Source organism: Suricata suricatta, chromosome 16 (assembly GCF_006229205.1).
Source record: "Suricata suricatta isolate VVHF042 chromosome 16, meerkat_22Aug2017_6uvM2_HiC, whole genome shotgun sequence".
Taxonomy (NCBI): Eukaryota; Metazoa; Chordata; class Mammalia; order Carnivora; family Herpestidae; genus Suricata; species Suricata suricatta.
The window spans coordinates 44,517,499-44,535,007 of record NC_043715.1 but is presented as its reverse complement, the minus strand read 5'-3'; the positions used below and the strand labels follow the sequence as shown (position 1 = coordinate 44,535,007).

Genomic DNA, 17,509 nt, shown 5'->3' with positions numbered 1-17,509 from the left:
TGAGAGGCTGAGCGGCTTCTCAGATCCCGACTTCCCACAAGAGTCCAGACTTTGGGTTTTCACGTGAATTCTGAGATTCAGAAATCGGTTGGACTCTGATCCCCAGGTCAAAGCGCAAGTGTTTCACCAGGGCAGATACAGATCCGGGCCAGGAGTTTAAGGCCTCTCCCCAGCTAGGAGGGCCCCTAGGGGAAGGCCTGGCCCAGGGGTGAGGCCATGGGACATCCCCACGTCACTGTGCTCCCCCATGGCCTGAAAGCAGGGGCTGACTTGCACCCCAAACCACCAACCAGATGACTGGCAGGGGAGGCCTACGCCTACGGATGGGGGCGGGGACATGCAAATAAGCCGGCACCGGGAGGGTGTGGCCTGGGAGACCACAGCCAAAGGAGGCAGGGGCCCGTGCTTCTTTCTGAGTTCTCCCGGAAAGGGCAGATTTACCAAGCTGGAAATCCGGCTTTATGGACAACCTCCGGATCTTTGAAAGTTTGACCACTAAATCTAAAACCAGCACAACTCCGTGGGCTAGGTCTGGCTTTCTGGCTTCCAGTATAGGACTTCTTCAGGAGAAGCTCCCTTTTTAACTTAAGGACTTTTTACATTCTCTGTGTTGGATTCCTGTCATTTGGGTTTCAAGGAAAGGAAGTCTGCAAGGCTGGTTCTTAGGGAGTGTGTGTGTGTGAGGGAGAGGGAGGGAGGGAGAGAGGCAGAGAGGGAGAGAGAGAGAGGGAGATGGCGATGGCATTTGGGACAAGGGGGATGGGGGAGGAGGCTGACGCGGGACCACACCCTCCCATCAGTGACTCCAGGCAGCTGCCCAGCTAGTGAACACACAAGCCATTTCTATGAAACATTTATTTCCTTTGAAACCTCCAGAAACATGCCAGAAAAATCTCAAGACAGGGATAGAAAAAAAAAAAGACAATAAAGAATAAAAAATCCAATGAAACAAATCAACACATGAAAAAAAAAAACCCCTGCTATCTTCAAGCTTTCAGATTGAACACTAACCTCAAATTAAATAATTTGTTTTGCAGAGATCCTTAAAAAATAACAGAAAACAAAACAAAAAATCTTAATTTACACTTGTCAATGTACATGATTAGGTCCCCAAAATGATTAGAATGATCTGAAGAGATAAGAACTTAAAAAAAGGGGGGGGGGCAGCCTCCAGGTTAGGGTCTGAGGAAAGGGCGGTGGGGAGGTCCTGGAGAACCCTTCCAAAAGGGGGTGGGGAAGAGGGCAGAGATATCACAGTAGTTGGCCAGGACTGAGGACCGAGCAGGCCCCACCTCGAAGCCCTCATCTCACACCGCGGCTGAGGGACAGGAGACGGCAGATCTGAGGGCTTCTTGTGAGGCTGCAGCGCGGCTGGGGTCAGAGGCTGATCACAGGGAGACACGGGTGCCCTTTTCTCTTGCCCGCCCAGCCCAGCCTGCACCGCTCCCTGTCCTGCAGTCCCCAGAGGCCCCTGCCCTGAGGTTTCTGGCCCCAAAGAGAAAGCGGGGGTGGGGGGTGGGGGGTGTCTCTGGACCAGGGCTGGGCCACGGGCCGCCAGCTGCCAGCCCCAGAGGGTGCTGCTGGGGGGAGGAGGAGGAGGAGGAGGAGGAGGCATCAGAGTCGGTCCAGCTCCCCCTGCCTGGGGCCTCCCTCAGTGGGAAAGCCCACCCACCTGCCCACCCTGACTTTACCCCTCTGAGTCCTCCCACTGAGTCCCAGCCCATGGGGACACACCTTGATCCTCAGCTTGAGGTTGGGGGAATCCACAGATTGTGGCCATACAGACTTGTTCTGGCGCAACTCTACATGAAAAAATAAATATATATATATATATCTTTTTGTTTTTAAAGGAAAAAAAGAAACTCTGTTTCCTGGGTGAGCAGCACAGTACCGCTCTGGCCCGGCTGCCCCTTATTGCCTTTAGAGAACCAGCGTCTTATGAGGGGGTTCACACAGCAGAGCACTCCCCGGGGAGCACGGAGAGGGTGTCCAGGTGTCCGCTTGTGAAGGGAAAACAAATCCAGAGAGGAGATGAAGGCTGTTTTCTCTCCAGCCCTGACCGGAGGGCTGTGTGGAGCCCCTCCTGGTGCCCGGAAGAGGGCCTGGCTGTGTGGCCAGAGCTGGCGGGGCCTGGGGAGAGGCCAGGCTTCACCGCCTGGGGCCAGGGCAGCAGCTGGAAGGTGGCATGGCCCCGGCACTGTGGCCTCTGGTGGTCGAGGGGCGGATAGAAAAAAGAAGGTATAAACGGTCCCGAGTGTGCAAATAGAGTTTCCCCTCAAAGAAGTCGACTCTGGATGCTGGGGCTTTCCTCTCTCCATCCGGGAGTCCCAAGAAAAGAATCGAAACTCTAACAAAGTGCTCCTGGCTGCTTTTTGGAAGAATACGGTTGGGAGGGGATACTTACTGTCCGTGATTTTTGGAGCTAGTGCACCGGGACTGAGACCCCTGGCCAGTTTCCACACAGGCCTTTGTCCTCTGGGGGCCTGGGGGAAGCACAGGCCACTTTCACACGGATTTTTCATGCAGGGGGCTCGGCCCCGCGAGCCCAGACTCTGTTGCACGTGGTGGAGAAACCTGGTTTGTGGACCCCTGGAGCTGGGGGGTTTAGAGACACACCCCCGCCCTCCCTTCCCCTTCCTGCGGCTTCTGATGGCTTGGTCCTAGGAAGAGGCAAGATGGGCCCCCTGGGGGTGGTGTGGGCATGGCCCAGTCCCCAGGGACCAGAGCTGGGCAGTTCGGAGGGAGGCCTGAGACCACGGCACCTTGTGGGGCAGGGGGCCAGGAGCAGAGCACAGCTCCCAGCCCCGGGGAGGCCGGCAGCCGCCCAGGGTTTCCGTGTCCAGGAGGAGGGCAGCGGAGCCCCGGCTGGGTTGTCGTGGTCGCGCCTGCCACTGGGAGCAAGCCAATGGAGACGGGACAGCAGAGCCCGCGGCTGGCCAGGGCAGGGGCGAGGGGGGCGGGGGCGGCTGGCCGCCTCAGAGCTCCTTCTTCTCCCTGCAGAAGATCTCGGCGAACTTGCGCAGCTGCTCGCTGGCGGCCTGGGACTCCTCCTGCAGGCGCTGGTTGTTCTGGCGCAGGCTGGCCACCTCTGACTGCAGCACGGCCTTGTCCTGCTTCTCCTGCGGGGCGGGGCCGGCGTCAGCACCCCCTGAGCCAGGCGGCGGGGGGTTCAAGCCCCAGCGCCGCTTCTCAGCGTCTGCGTAACGTAGGCAGACCGCCTCGTCTTGCTGGACCCGTTTCCTCAACTCTCCCAACACAGGCGTCACTGTAGCTACCATCATCACCCCGTTTTACCCTCCTGGCCATCCAAGGCCTCGAGCACTGCTTGCCTCAGGTTCATGGGAGGAGAAACCAAGCCTCTGCCAACGGCAAGCGGGGAGCTTGGGACGCTGGCGCAGGCTGCCTGGTGTACAGGCTCCCGGGCCTCTCCGATGTGTCACATCCGAAGGCCACTGACTTGTCCCAGCTCACACAGTATTAAATGGTGGGGCGGGCTTTGAACCTGGGCCCCTATGATTCCTGTGCATGAGGCTGGCACAGTATACTCTACCCCCTTTTCGTTTTTTGCCGAAAGCATATAAAGCAACAAGTAGAAGTTCTCTGCCCGTATTTCTCTCCTCATTCTTCTACACCCTGGAGAGAAGTATAATGAACAATTTGGAATGTCTTCTAGATACCCCTCTGACCTGCGGTTGTTAATTTTTTTTTTTTTAAGTAGGATGATGTTCTAAGAAATAGTTCTGTTGCTTGCTTAGTTTTTAACTTAAGTTACTGGACGTCTTTTGCGTGTTAGTAAATATACAGATTCCAGCCATTATTTCAATTGGCTGCAGAATATTCCACTGCCTGGGTGTCCTCGATATAACCATTCTCCTGTGGAGGAGCAGCTGCATGGGCTCCGTTTTTAAAAAAGTTTTACTGCAAACAGAGCAGCAAAGAGCATCCTTGCTCACGGGTCTCTGTACCTATGCTTGAAATTCTGTTGGACAAATTCCCACAAGTGGAACTGTTAGACCAACAAGGTAGGCACTGACATTTTTTGATAAATATCGTCCACTGCCCTCCAAAGAGGGGGGGCCAGTTTGTTCTGCCCCCAAGGCTGTGGGAGGGTTTCCCCCATGGGCTTCCCAGCCTTTGGCACAGTCACTTCCTCCTCTTTACTCAGACTACACTCAAAGCTGGGCGGTCTCCCCTAGAACGGAAGGGGTCGCTGCCCACCCCCCAGTCCCGAATGTCTGGGATGTGGACCGGGGGGCGTGCCGCGAGGGGCGGGTGCCTGGCGGCCTCACCTTCTGGAGGTCGGTGTGCAGCTGCTTCAGCATCACCTCCAGCTGGTACACTTTGCCTGTCAGATCCAGAGGCGGCTCCTCACTGGAAAGACAAGGGACAGGGTGAGACCCGAGGCCCACTGGGCCCCAGCGAGGGTTCCAGACGGACAAGGGGTACAGGACACTCCGGGGGAAGTCAGAAAGGAGCCAGCCCTCCTCCCTGCTGCGCTCCACCCAGAGCGGGTACACCCGCGGGTGTGGATGGGGCAGTGGCGGCCTGCCGAAGGCTGCGGCGTGGCCGCCCTGACGTGCCTCCCCCGCCGGGCCTGGCCCAGGCGTGAGCCTTAGGTGTGAGCACCTCACACAGAACAATACCAGAACCCGCCTCACAGACACGTCCACTGAGCACCTGCAGACCTGGGCTCAGGACAGGAGGACAGGGATGGGGGACACGGACAAAGACGATGACAGTGCCCTCGTGACAGAGAGCCTGCCCGGCGCTGTGCTCAGTCTCCATCTGCCCACTGTGGTCTGGGAGGTCACCACGTCATTACCCGTCGGGCAGAGGGGGATATCCTGGCTCAGGTGGGACGCTGCACCCCGGAACCCAGCCCTGGCCTGCCTGGCCCCTGCAGAGGAGAGAGGGCGCCCCGCCCTGCAGGCGTGCAGCTCCCCGGGGCACTGTGGGGGTGAGGGAGGGGGAGGACCCAGCCCTCCTGCCCTCCTGCCCCTTTCTTCCTGCCACAGTCCTGAGGGCAGGCGGGAGAGGGTCAGCTCAGGGCTGGAGGGGGTCCAGGAGCTCACCTGGAGCCCACAGCCCTGCACCTCCCACACCCAGCCTGCTCCTGCCCTCACTGCACTGGCACGTTGGTAAGTGCCGAGTTCCTGTGATTACAGTCGGGCCACATCTTTGGTGGAGGTTGAGTTCTAAAGGGTAAAAAAAACCAACAAAAAACCAAAACACCAAAACCCAGGGGAGTCAAAATTTCCCTCAAAAACTGCCTAATTTGCCCATAGAGTAGAGTGTACCTCCGACAGGCCGGCAAGGTGAGTGTGCACACGAGTGTGAAATGTGCTGTTTACACCCATGGACACACAAACATGCCATTTCTGTTCCGTCTCCCTCCTTTTAACTGTATTTTCTGCCGTGCTAGTGCGGTCCAATCCGTTGCACTAGACGTGCGATGGCCCGCACAGGACGCCTGTCTCCATGTCCTCCCCTCTCCCTGGGAAGCCTCATGCGGGCAGGGCGCCCAGTCCGCAGCTGGCCCAGCGCGGGCCGTGCCCGGGGGAGAGGCAAAGCGAGGCCGTCAGTGGCCCTTCTGCGTAATTCCGGTGTGTGCAGAGGAGACCCAGGGGCAGGCAGAGGGGAGACCAAAGGCAGGGAGGAAGCGATGGGGGGCGCTACTGAAACAGGGGTGTTTCAACATGGACTACGGTGTGGCGTCTCCATCCATGAGGACGGGGCTGACCCGCATTTGGTCACCTCACCCGGGGTGTGGGTTACTCCCAAGTCCTTCAGGGGAGAGGAGCAGATGCCCCTTGGCTAATGCGGAGGCGGTGGGGGGGGGGATGACAAGCCTCGGCGCCCCTCACCTGCCCGGGGCCCCTCCTTCCCGGGGCAGGCCGCCCGCAGGGCCACCGGGTGTTCCCAGGGAACCCTTACCTCATGGTAGGGGTGGTCCTGGGCGTTGGGGGCCCCCTCTCCAGGCTCAGGTGGCTGTGGACAGGGCTGTGTGCAGGTGGGACCTCCGGGCTCAGAGCTGGGTCGTTGAGGGAGAAGAGTGAGACGGCTCTTTGCACTGCCGGCAGGGTCGGGAGGGGAGAGGGGTCAGTAGGGTTCCCAGCACTTCCTCCCTCTGCACCCCTGCCCCACTGACTAACCACCTTTCCCTGCACACCTCCTGCCCAAACCTCCGTGACACTCCCAATCTCTTTTTAATAAAAAACATTTTTTTAATGTTTATTTCTTTTTGAGAGACAGAGAGTCAGAGCACAGGCAGGGCATGAACACAGAGAGAGGGAGACACTGAATCCGAAGCAGGCTTCAGGCTCTGAGCTAGCTGTCAGTGCAGAGCTCAATGTGGGGCTCGAACCCAGAAACCGTGAGATCACGACCCGAGTGGAAGTTGGACACTTAACCAACGCAGCCACCCAGGCGCCCCACCCCACCCCAGCACTCTTGTTAGATCACATATTTAGGATGGGCTCCAACCAAAAAACAAACCAAATGACACTAACAACAAAATCCCATCCTGATTCTGAGCAAGCCTCTCGGGCCAGTGACCAGTTTATACAAAACACAAGGGACAGAAACAAGTTAAAATGGCAGTGTGTTAGAGTAACCACCCAAATTCAGCATCAATGAGCTGGTTTCATCAACAAACAAATGGTATGAGAAAATGGCCAAAATTGAGGATGGGGTTGAAGCTGGGATTCATCTGCACTGCAGTTTGAGAAGACCCGTGAAACTACAAAAGCAGGAGACAGAGAACACCACGTATGTTGGAGAGAAAAGAAATCACAGGGCTGTTAAAGCTCCAATTCCCAGGTCCAAACCGAGACCCCTTGGGTGGGGCCTGAGCACCAGAATTTTTATTTATTTAGAGTTATTTATGTGTGTGTGTGTGTGTGTGTGTGTGAGAGAGAGAGAGAGAGAGAGAGAGAGAGAGAGAGAGAGAGAGAGAGAGAGAGAAAATCCCAAGCTGTCAACTCAGAGCCCAATGTGGGGCTCGATCTTGGGGGTAAATGGAGTGGCCGCAGGGGAGGGAGCTTTGGCTGCCGCAGCCCCTCCCAGAAGTCCACAGCTGGGGGTCAGTGTCTGGACAGCTCTGCCTGGCATCTGGGTCTCCAGGGAGAGGCTTGGAGCTTTCTGGCTGCTTCCCACAGAATCGGTGATCCTGGCCCCAGGATGCCAGACACCCTGGGGGGAGGGGGGGGCCCGTGCCTGGCACCTCTCCCCGCATTCCTCTTTACATGGCCCCACACTCCCCTTGCACCCATCAAATAAAGAGCCCACTGCTCAGGAAACCCAGGGAATGAGGGCCTCCAAAGGCAGCTGTGAGACCCCCTGGGGCCCGGTGGAGACATGGAGAGGAGGAGAGGACAGCTGATAAAGGCCCTCAGATCTCTTCCTGGGTCCTGAATCTGGGGTTGAAATCCCGAATGCCCTCAGGAATATGCAGGTGCTATACATGGGGACCGTCATTTAAAAAAATTAAAAAAAAATTTGTTTTGAGAGAGACAATGGGGAGGGGGGCAGACACACACACACAGAATCTGAAGCAGGCCCCAGGCTCTGAGCTGTCAGCACAGAGCCCAACGCAGGGCTCAAACTCATGAACCATGAGATCATGACCCGAGCTGAAGTTGGACCCTCAACCGACTGAGCCACCCAGGCGCCCCACGGTGACACTCACTTGTAAGTGCCGTGAGCCTACGTAAATTCATTAATGCTGACAACCACGCTGCATTAGGAATATCATCTGACCTTACAGATGCGCAAACTGAGGCAGCAGAGGCCCACCGCTCGCCACAGCGCCCCCCGGTGGCAAAGCTGGGGCTCAAACCCAGGCAGTGGGCTCTGCTTTCCGTTTTAGCCACACCTGACCTTTCCTCCCTCAGGAGGCCACCGAGCACTCCTTTTCATGCCCTGTGCTGGGCCCCATCTCTGCTCCTCCCTCCCACAGGCCTGGACCCAAGTATGTTCAGCCCAACACTACCCGTGACTTGTGACGGTGTGCGTGGGGGGGGGGAACGTGACGTTTTTGGGGCCAGAAGCCTCTAGTTTGTGGAATCAATGAAGGAACCGATGTAATATATGCAGTTGCCTTTTGTCTCCCAAGTCATCCCTGTTTTCCCACCACAGCTGTGGGTGAGCATGAAGTCCACGCCGGGCTGGATGCACCACGCGACGATGGGCAACCGGGTGACACTTAGAGGAAAGAGCCCCCCGAGGTTAGTGGGGTACAGAGCACGTGTGTTTTCGCTCTGGCAGCAGGTGCTGGGCTCACACCCATCTTGCATCCACCTGCCACGCACGGCGGGGGTGGGCCCTTTCCCCTCCCCCGCAGCGGTGTTCTCGAACTCCATCTCTGCAGGTCTGACCGGTGAGGAAGGGCAGCTCAGTGAGTTGTGACTTGCACCATTTTATGGAGAGAGACTAAGTGTATTTTTAAAAGTGTAAGAGCCATCTGCGTTTCCTTTTCTCTAAAGGAAACCTTGCCCATCTTTCTGGAAAATGTTCAGGCCTGGGCTTGAATCCTGCCCTGTGTGCTCTTGGCCAGGTAGGTGACTCTTGTGGCCGAGCCTCAGTTTCCTCTGTGGCACAGTCACCTCCTCCTAGAAACACCGTGTGGAGCAACCCTCTCCCCCACAGAGAGTGTCAGGCCTCTGACAGGTCAAGTTCACCTGCAGCATGGGATCCTTGCTGGCAGCCCTCCCCTCCCCATGCTTCAGAGGCCTGGTGTTCCCTGTGTGCTCTCCCACCATCTTGCCTGTAAGCAGAGGCCTGACTGCCTTCCCCCCAGCGACTGGGAGGAACTTCAGAGTAGGAGGGAGGCTTCCCTCCAGGGCCACCTGCCAGATGTGGACCAGCCCAAACATGGAAACAGGAAGCCATGCACCGTCTGGGTCTGGTTTAAGGGATCCTGCCCTGAGCCAGACCTGTGCTGAGCACCTGGCAGTGACCGGGCCGGCTCCGGGTCCTGCCCTCTCGATCCAGCGGGGACACAGACCCATCTTTAGGCAGCGGAGGCCCTGGGGTCAGGGCCGGGAGGGAGGAGACACAGGCAGAGGGGTCAGGGCTGTGGGAGCCAGAGCAGGTGCCTAATCCAGACTAGCAGATATCAGGGAGGGCTTCCTGGAGGAAAGACAGCAAAGCTATCATCTAAAAGATGAAAAAATGAGCCAGAAGAACATGTTTGTATCAGGAATAGCTGTAAGTCCCATTTTACAGTTGAGGAACTGACTCTTAGAAAGATAAAGCTTGGGTGCCTGGGTGGCTCAGTTGGTTAAAGCCTCTGACTTCGGCTCAGGTCAGATCTCACGTTCGTGCGTTCGAGCCCCGTGTCAGGCTCTGAGCCTGCTTCTTCTGTGTCTCCTTCTCTCTCTGCCCCTCCCCCTCTCTCATGCTCTGTCTCTCTCTGTATCAAAAATAAATAAAACATTAAAAAAAGAAAGATAAAGCTGTTCCCTCAAGGTTACATGGGACAGAAAAGGCAGAGATTATTAGCTGTCCCTGGTTATCTGTTTTCCCTTTTTCCATAAGAACAAATCCCAAATTTTAGTTGGGCATATGGCCTCATTGCCCAGCCTGTCTGGAAGCTCTTCGGTGGGGCTATGTGTGACACTCTGGCCACTGGGAAGGAAGTTCAGGGGGAGCGTCAGGCTTGGGGAGTGTCCTTAAATGGAGGGCATGTGTCCTCTCCCCTGCTGGTCAGAGCTGGACATGATGGCCAGAGCTCTGGCAGCCATCTTGGGCAGTGAGGGTGAGGCTCCCTGGAAATGGCAGAGCAGAGGGTTTGAGGAGCCTGTACCCTAATAATTTGTGGAAGTGCCTCACCAGGCCCACACCATCCCCCTCAGGACTTTTTACCTCCATAAAACCTTGCCTGTTTAAGTCATTATTAATTTGGGTTTCCTGCCACTTGCAGCCAAAGCAAATCTAAATACAAGTGTGCCTGGTGATATCACATAAGGCACTGTCGGTTGAGGGCTTGTTCTGTGCCGGGCATGATTGACACATGGAGTTTCCTGTCATCCTCACTGTGCCGTGCAGTGGGCATAGTCACATTCCTGCTTTGTAGATGAGGTGACGGGATCAGAGAGACAAAGACACTTGCCCAGGACGGCACAGTGAGTAAGTGACAGGGCAGGATGTGAACCCTGCGCACCCCCCACCCCGCTCATTCTGGATCCTGAGTGTGTCCCACCTCAAAGCCCCAAGGCCCTCCCCAGATCCTTCTAGAACAGAGCAGGGGTTGGCAGGGATCGGGGCAGTTGGGTGGAAGGTGCCTACCTTCGTACGCCTTGGCTGCGTTTACCAGGCTGGACCACTCAAGGCCGGTGGCCGTGTCAGGCAGTGGCATCATCCCGGGGTCAAGGCGCCGCAGTGGCCGGTCCCGCCCGTCAGCCAGCGAGAGCTCCGAGGCTGAGATGGTGGCTGGGTAGCAAGAGTGGAGACAGGAGATGGGGAAGAAGGACAAAATGAAGGAAGCAACTTCCTGTAGTTGTAGCGTTACAGAACGGTCGCAGCACGTACGATTAGCATAGTTATGAGACGATGCCAGACCGCAGCAGGTAAGGGGGTGAGAGCACCAGGTGTTCACGAGGGTGGGGACAGAGTGAGCGGGACAGAGTACTGGGAGGTGAAGTCAGAGGTGACGGGGCTGGACTGTGTGGGGCCTCGTGGGTCAGGAGGACTTTGTCTTCGCTCTGAGTGGGTGCAGCCACAGGCGGGCTCTGCGCGAGGGGGGACGAGACCCGACAGAGGCGTTCCCAGGCCCCCTCTGGCTGTGTGTGCTGGACGGACTGTTCGGGGCTGGGGAGCAGGCAGAGGTGAGGAGGCCCTGTCCAGAAGGGAGAGGCCAGTGCACAGGACGGGGTGAGGCTGTGGGGCGGGGGGTACTCTGCGGTGCGGGTAGCTCCTGGGCCCATTCTGTACATGCAAGCGTCTTTCCTGAAGAGGGGGCTGAGTGAGAGCCAGAGGAGCCAGGATTCGGGCCCTGAGATGGGAGGGCAGGGGACGGGCCCGAAGTCTCTGGAGGTGTGGCACGGAGGACACAGCGCCAGCCTGCAGACATAAATCCAGGCTGTCAGTGCGTGGACAGCGTGTGGTTGTGGCAGGGTCACCGTGGGGAGAGCTGCTGGGTCCTCATGTTGACAGGCCGGGTGGAGAGAAGAAGCCCCTGTGAGTGACAGCACCAGCCGCCGCATTTGCGCGGCTATCGGCGCAGTCCCACGTGCCGGCTGTCGGCCCCGGGCCTCGGCCTTACAGCTGCCACAGGGGAGGGGACAGGGGACCGCAGTGGGGCACGGAGAGGTCAGGAGGGGACTCAGGCAGGGTGTGCCACGGGGATCATCTCCCAGCCTCACCTCTGACTGGCCAGGAGGCAGGTGCTGTTATGACCCCGCGCTGTGCTCACAGAGAGATGCATTGCCCACATTCACACTGCCCCCTCGTGGCACGTGCCTTTGGACTGCATGGCTGGACACGGACCCTGATCTAAGCCCAACCCCATGAGGCTTTGGGGTTTAGAAGGTCCCTGTTAATACTCCGTTCTAACCCCACTCTGTGGCACAGAGGTACAAGCCTGACTCTCGATAGATTAAAATGCTTGCTCCAGGCAGCAGAATGCTAACAAAATAATAAATAGCTAGAGGCGACTGTGTGGCTCAGTCAATTAAGTGTCCGACTTTGGCTCATGTTATGATCTCACAGTTTGTGAGTTGAAGCCATCAGGCTCTGTGCTGACAGCTCAGAGCCTGGAGCTGCTTTGGATTCTGTGTCTCCCCCTCTCTCTGCCTCTCCCCTGCTCATGCTGTGTCTCTCTCAATAATAAAAATGTTAAAAAAAAATAGCTAGTGCTTTTCCTGCATATCAGGGATCATGCTAAGCGTTCTCCATGTATTAATCTGAGTCTTCGTTTAATGCAGTGAGGACTAGATTCGCCATGAACTGAGATGGGGACTGAGTAAGAGCAGGCTTTGGGGAGGCTCCACCCTAATGATATAGGACACAGCCCTCGGTCAAGCCCCTGGGGACACATCTCTGAAGTCAAGACCTGTTTGAATCGGACAAAGTGTGGAGGTGCTATCACGTCCACACCCAGAAGATTTGGGCAGCACCCTGTATCCAATACATCAGTGTTCTGCAGTCAAGTTCACCGTCACTCACGTCAAATGGGGTAGAGAAGGACAACAAATAAAGAGCCTCATGTCCGTCTGGGTTGGGTGTTGCTGCTCAGTGAGCGTGGCCCAAACTTCTGCATCACCTCTCGGCTTTAGAGCGTCCGGGGTTGTGAGTGAGGGAAAGCGGGATGGATCGTAGGCAGGGCCCATCCGGGAAGGTGCGTGGGTTCTGATGGGGGGCGCGTGCGCGGTGCCTCGTTCGTGGGGGACGCCCAGCAATCAGTCACTGGATGAATGCCACACTCCGACACCCCCTTCCTCCAAGAGCTGGCAGACTTGGTGGGGATCAGGTAAGTAAACAAACATTCACCAAGCCATCTGCCTGGTGCTGGATGGGAGGTGGGGAGCAGCTACTGTGAGGCCTGATCCTCAGGGCCCTCCAGACTTGTAAGTGACCCCCAGATGCTTGACCGGCAGTCTCCTGCTCTGTGGGGACATCCAGCGCCCCACCATCAGGACCCAGCTGACACCAATACTGACGAACTCCAGGGTAGGCCGCCCCCCTGCCCCCAGCCCCAGGGGCCTGGGCTCACATTTCTTCTCTGGGAAGCCGTTGCCGGTCGCAGGGACGCTGCTGGGGCCCCCGCCGGGTGGGTGGGGGTGCTGGTGTTGGCGGCGGGCGGGCAGCGTGCTGGAGGGGAAGGTGCAGGTGCTGCTGAAGAGCACGTCGCTGGGTAGGCCCGGCTCCAGGCTGGCGGGGTTGGCGAAGCTGGGTTCCCGCCGCCCGCTGCACAGACTCTCATCTGACAGTGTCCGCTGCAGGCTCTTCTGTGGGGACTGCTGTCAGGACAGGGTTGGTCACGGACCACAGCCTGGCTCGTGGTCACTGTCCTCAGAGGCATCTTCCCATCCCGGATGGCTGTGCTTCTGACCCACCCAGCCTCTGTTCCTGCCCCTTTCTGCTCAGAGCACCCCAGGTTGCCCCCTGGGGATAGCTCCTCCCCCTGGTTTCGGTCTTCCCACTCCAGGTAAGGTTAGGGATAGCAGTGCCAGGCATTGGTGAGGACCATTGGCGACACAGGAGAGAGCAGCCAACCAGTAACAGGTGGGCATGAGAGTGGAGGGAAGCAGAAGGTGTCTGCTTGACGTTTTCCCTGCCTTTGGGTAACAAGAGCCTGAATTTCCCTGAGAACCCCGCCTCCACCCTTGACCTGTGCAGTTTGGGGCAGCGGGGAGGTGGGGGCGGAGGCTGCTTCCAGCCTGGGCTCCATGAGAGGGAGGCGAAAGCCAATTAAGGGCATCCCTTCCCAGTCACACGAGCTACGAGTGTTTAAGACACGCCCCACATGCCCACCGAGGCTGGCCCGACCCCTGACTATGAAGCCGCACAGGCCCACACCGGGCTGGCAGCGCCGCAGGTGGAGGCCACGGGCAGGGAGGGGCCAGAGCGACTGCAGGGGGCCCAGTGCTGCTCCCTCGCGCCCCCACGACCGCCTGGCCCCAGGGACTGCGCATGCGTGGGGCGGCCTCTACGTACTCCCGCGTCTCTCTCCTGCTCTGGCGCCAGGTTGTCCATTATGATGAGTTTCTTCAGGTCGTCCTCGATGGTGGATTTGTAGTTCTTCCGTGGGGAGCGGAGGTCTCGGAGGGAAGCCCTCAACCGCGGCTGCCCGAAGACGTTTTTCGTGTTGGTGTCCACCTGCCTAGAACGACAGGAACCGGGTTACAGGGGTCCTGGGTGTGGGGGTTCAAGCTGTTTCTCAAAGTGGTCCTGACACAAGGCCGTCGGTCACCGCCACCGGGTGAGGGGCCACAGCCTTCTCCATGTCACCTGGTGAAGGTGAGCTGGGGGGGTGGGAAGTGTTTATTCTCCCCATTCACTCGTCCCCAAAGTGTTTCTATCTCCTGGGAACCTGCTCTGGGCCACGCCTTGCTCCATGCTCGTTCACCCAGCAGCGGACACGGCGCTGACCCCAGTCTGGGAGTCTGACAAGGAATAAATGAATGTAAGTCTTGGGGGAAGCAGGAAGGAGCCCAAAGGGTGGAAGAGCATGCCAGGAGGAAGGAACAGCAGGTGCTGGGCTACGAGGGGTACAAACTTGGTGAGTGAGGAGTGGAGGGGCCCACGCAGGGTGGCCTGAGTGAGGGGAGGTCTGGGAGGGGACGCGATGGATCCTGCAGGAACTGCAGGCAGGAGCCACAGAGGAGCCCTGGGACTGCATCTGGGGAGCCTCTGGATTCTGAGCTGGTGAGTGTGAGGCCCTGATTCGTGTTTTAGAAGGATCAGTCTGGTGGCTGGGCGGAAGAGTGGCCCTCACGGAAGTGGGGCCGAGAGTGGGAGGAGGGAGACAGTGAGAATGTTCCTGCAGTTGTTCGCGTGAGAGATGAGGGGGGCCCAGACAAGGGCTTCCAAGTGCAGAAGAGAGATGGGGTCTCACAGAGGGACAGTCTCCTAGGGGCCAGGTCCCCATGGGTGAGTGCTGGGCCACGGAGGGCAGACCTCTGGCGGGGGTCCCAGGGTCTGTTGTCAGATGTCCCTAACTTTGGTTTCCTCATCTGTCATATGGGCTAAGAGACCCCATGAATCAGGGGTTGGCTGGGAGGATCCAAGACGAGGCACCTGAGCCCTGGGCAGGGCCCTGGGGCCTCCTGACGGCCATCATCCCCATTCTACTACTGGACCTCCTGTTCCAGAAGCTGTGAGCCCAGTCACCCAAATCACCATCTTCTTCTTCAGCACCCAAAGCCGACCCCATACTGCCTTCCAGAACACTGCCATCTAAAGGCCACTGAGGCGTAGCCTGTTGAGACCACGGGTACGTCACGCCACCTCTCCGACCCTCCGAAGAGTGTGCTGCCCTCCCAGCACTGTGGGGATTGCTGGAAAGTGCTGGCCTGCCCGACACAGCGAATGCTTGGGACGCATTCCCAACTGCTTACCAAAGGCTGGAAGGCTGGCCCCGCTCCGAGCCGGCACACTCCCAGGCTGCTGCCCTGCCCTCTCTGCTGGCCCCACAGGCTGTCATCCTCGGGCTACCCTGGGGACTCTGTGGCCTCCACTCCTGGGACTTCCTCTGAGGCCTCCTTTGGCTCTCAGATTCTGGCCCAGCCTCTGGGCTCTGGTCTTACTTTCCTGGTGAAAACTGGGCCCCTGACGTGAGGCGTCACCAGGAGGGAAACAATGACAGCTGACTGCCCCGCAGTGGGTACCGGGCCCTGTCCACCACCCGAGGGCTCCAAGCACACGAACTCATTGAATCTGCACAGCAGCCTCCCTGAGAGCCAGCAGTACAGTTACTCCCATTTTACAGATGGGAGACTGAGGTGCAAAGAGACTAAAGTAACTATACAACAGGCGTCCAAAGTCACACAGCCCGTGTGAGCGGAAGAGTCGGGATTCTAGCCGAGGCCGCGGGGCTGCAGAGCCTCAGACGCGGTGTGTGCAGCGCAGTCGTGTTCGGTTTAGTAACGGTCTTCTAATGCAGAAGAAAAGTTGTGGGAGAAATCATGAACAGTGGTACATTACTCTGGGAAGGAGGAGTCTTTGGGGGAGGTGGGAAGACGGGACTTCCACTCTTTATCTGATATCCTTCTGAACCGTCTCCATTTACTTTCCCATAATCGCCTGCTATCGCAATAATGATCATTTTAACAACTAACTTAAAAAAAGGTGACCTGGACTTTATCATTTTGCAACTCGAGAAAAAGTCTTTGAACCCAGGAAGAAATAAGCTGTCCAGGGCTCCTGAGGGTTTTGAAGTCTGTATTTTCTTCCTCAGTTTCTCAGCGGCCACCCTGGGATTTTGACAAAAGGAGGAAGAGAGGGTGGCGAGCTTTCTCTCTTCTCAGGTCATAGTCCTCCCCAAATCAGAATTCCAGGCCTCGGGTGATGCTGGCTTCATTACAGCATTCTCGGAGCAAATGAAAAGCTTTCCATCCAAGAGAGACAGAGAAAGAGCATATCCCTCAGTGAGCGCCTCCCATGGGAGCTGAAGGGGCTTGGCCCTCCCCCTGCTGAAGGGGTTTCGCCATTTTCCAGAATCCCCTGCAAGGAGGGTGGTGGAGTGTGGGACTCCGTGCAGGGCACGTCACGGGCTGTGCCCATCACCCCCGAGAGGGAGCAAGCTGGCTTGCTTGTCGATGGCAAGAAAGGCCGTCCTCCGGGAGGGGTGCAGACCCCCTCTGCAGAATACTGTCAAACGTGTGTGCCCTCGGGCCCGGGGGCTCTACCTTTGGGAGGGTGGCCTTCAGGAAGGGCTGTGGGAGCCTACGTGTGCCGAGGGGACACGCACGCGTCACGGGACCTGTCTGTGAAGCAAACCGAATTGGTCAGCAGGGGAAGGGTGAAGGGCCCCAGAGTCAGAGAGGCGGACCTGATCCCAATGACACCGAGTGAGGTCCTCCCAGATCCATCACAGAAATAAAGAAGTGGTACGCATACTGCGAGGTCATTCTGAGCAATAACCAAGCTTACACACAGCATCGTTTGCTCTATTAAAATTTACCAAACTCTCAGCTCCAAAAGACGGGTACTGTTGGGAGATTCACTTTCTACGAATGTGTCTCACCACAGCCATGAGATCCTTGGTGGCATGCCCTGCTCTGCCTCTGCTCTCATCTCCTCCCACACAGGCCTCGCAACGCTCCTTAAACATGCCGGGCGCAGTCCTGCCCCAGGGCCTTTGCACTGGCTGCGGTGTCTGCCTAGAGTGCCCTCACCGGCATTCCCCGTGAACAGCAGCTTCTCGTCTCTGCAGCTTATCTCAAATGTTGCCCCTGACCACTGAATCCTCCGGTGCTCCCTCCAGCCTGAGTGTTGTCGTGGGCACCTGTGTGCTTGTGGTCCCACTCCCACCTCATCTGCAGCTGTCTGCATCCTGTTGTGTGTGGGGTATGAGGCCTGCCATGTTGCAAGCACTCAGTGTGAACCACACAGACCCAACGTCCCTTCCTTCCAACCAACCAACCCACCTCCCTCCCTCTCTCCTTCCTTCCAACCTACTTCTCTTCCTTTTTTTTTTGTTTATTTTTGAGAGAAAGAGACAGAGTGTGAGTGGGGGAGGGGTAGAAAGGAGGAGACACAGAATGGGAAGCGGGCTCCAAGCTCCGAGCTGTCATCACAGAGCCCAACGCAGGGCTTGTACTCACGAACCGCGAGATCGTGACCCGAGCCGAAGTCAGCTGTTAACCCACTGAGCCACCCAGGCGCCCCTCTTTCTTTTCTTATATTTAAGTAATCTCTGCACCCAATGACAGGGCCTGAACTCACAACCCCAAGATCAAGAGTCACATACTCTTCCAACTGAGCCATACACCCCTCTTTCAAAAGCTTAAATGACTTCTATGAAAGAGGAAAAGGTACAATACAGAGATATCTTAAAAAGTTAAGC

General features: G+C 57.4%; 1 protein-coding gene across 1 annotated transcript in view; it reads right to left on the bottom strand.

The window, feature by feature from the left end:
- Positions 1–840: 840 nt before the first annotated feature.
- The window catches only part of SIPA1L3 (signal induced proliferation associated 1 like 3), a 225,182-nt gene continuing 208,513 nt past the window's right edge, over positions 841–17,509 (bottom strand). Inside the window, exons 18-23 of the mRNA XM_029924283.1 lie at positions 13,657–13,822; positions 12,713–12,959; positions 10,288–10,431; positions 5,935–6,070; positions 4,290–4,371; positions 841–3,119 (exon numbers count right to left, since the gene is read on the bottom strand). Of these exons, the coding sequence (XP_029780143.1) occupies positions 2,976–3,119; positions 4,290–4,371; positions 5,935–6,070; positions 10,288–10,431; positions 12,713–12,959; positions 13,657–13,822 (919 nt within the window). The 3' untranslated portion in view covers positions 841–2,975. The remainder of the gene's footprint in view (positions 3,120–4,289; positions 4,372–5,934; positions 6,071–10,287; positions 10,432–12,712; positions 12,960–13,656; positions 13,823–17,509) is intronic.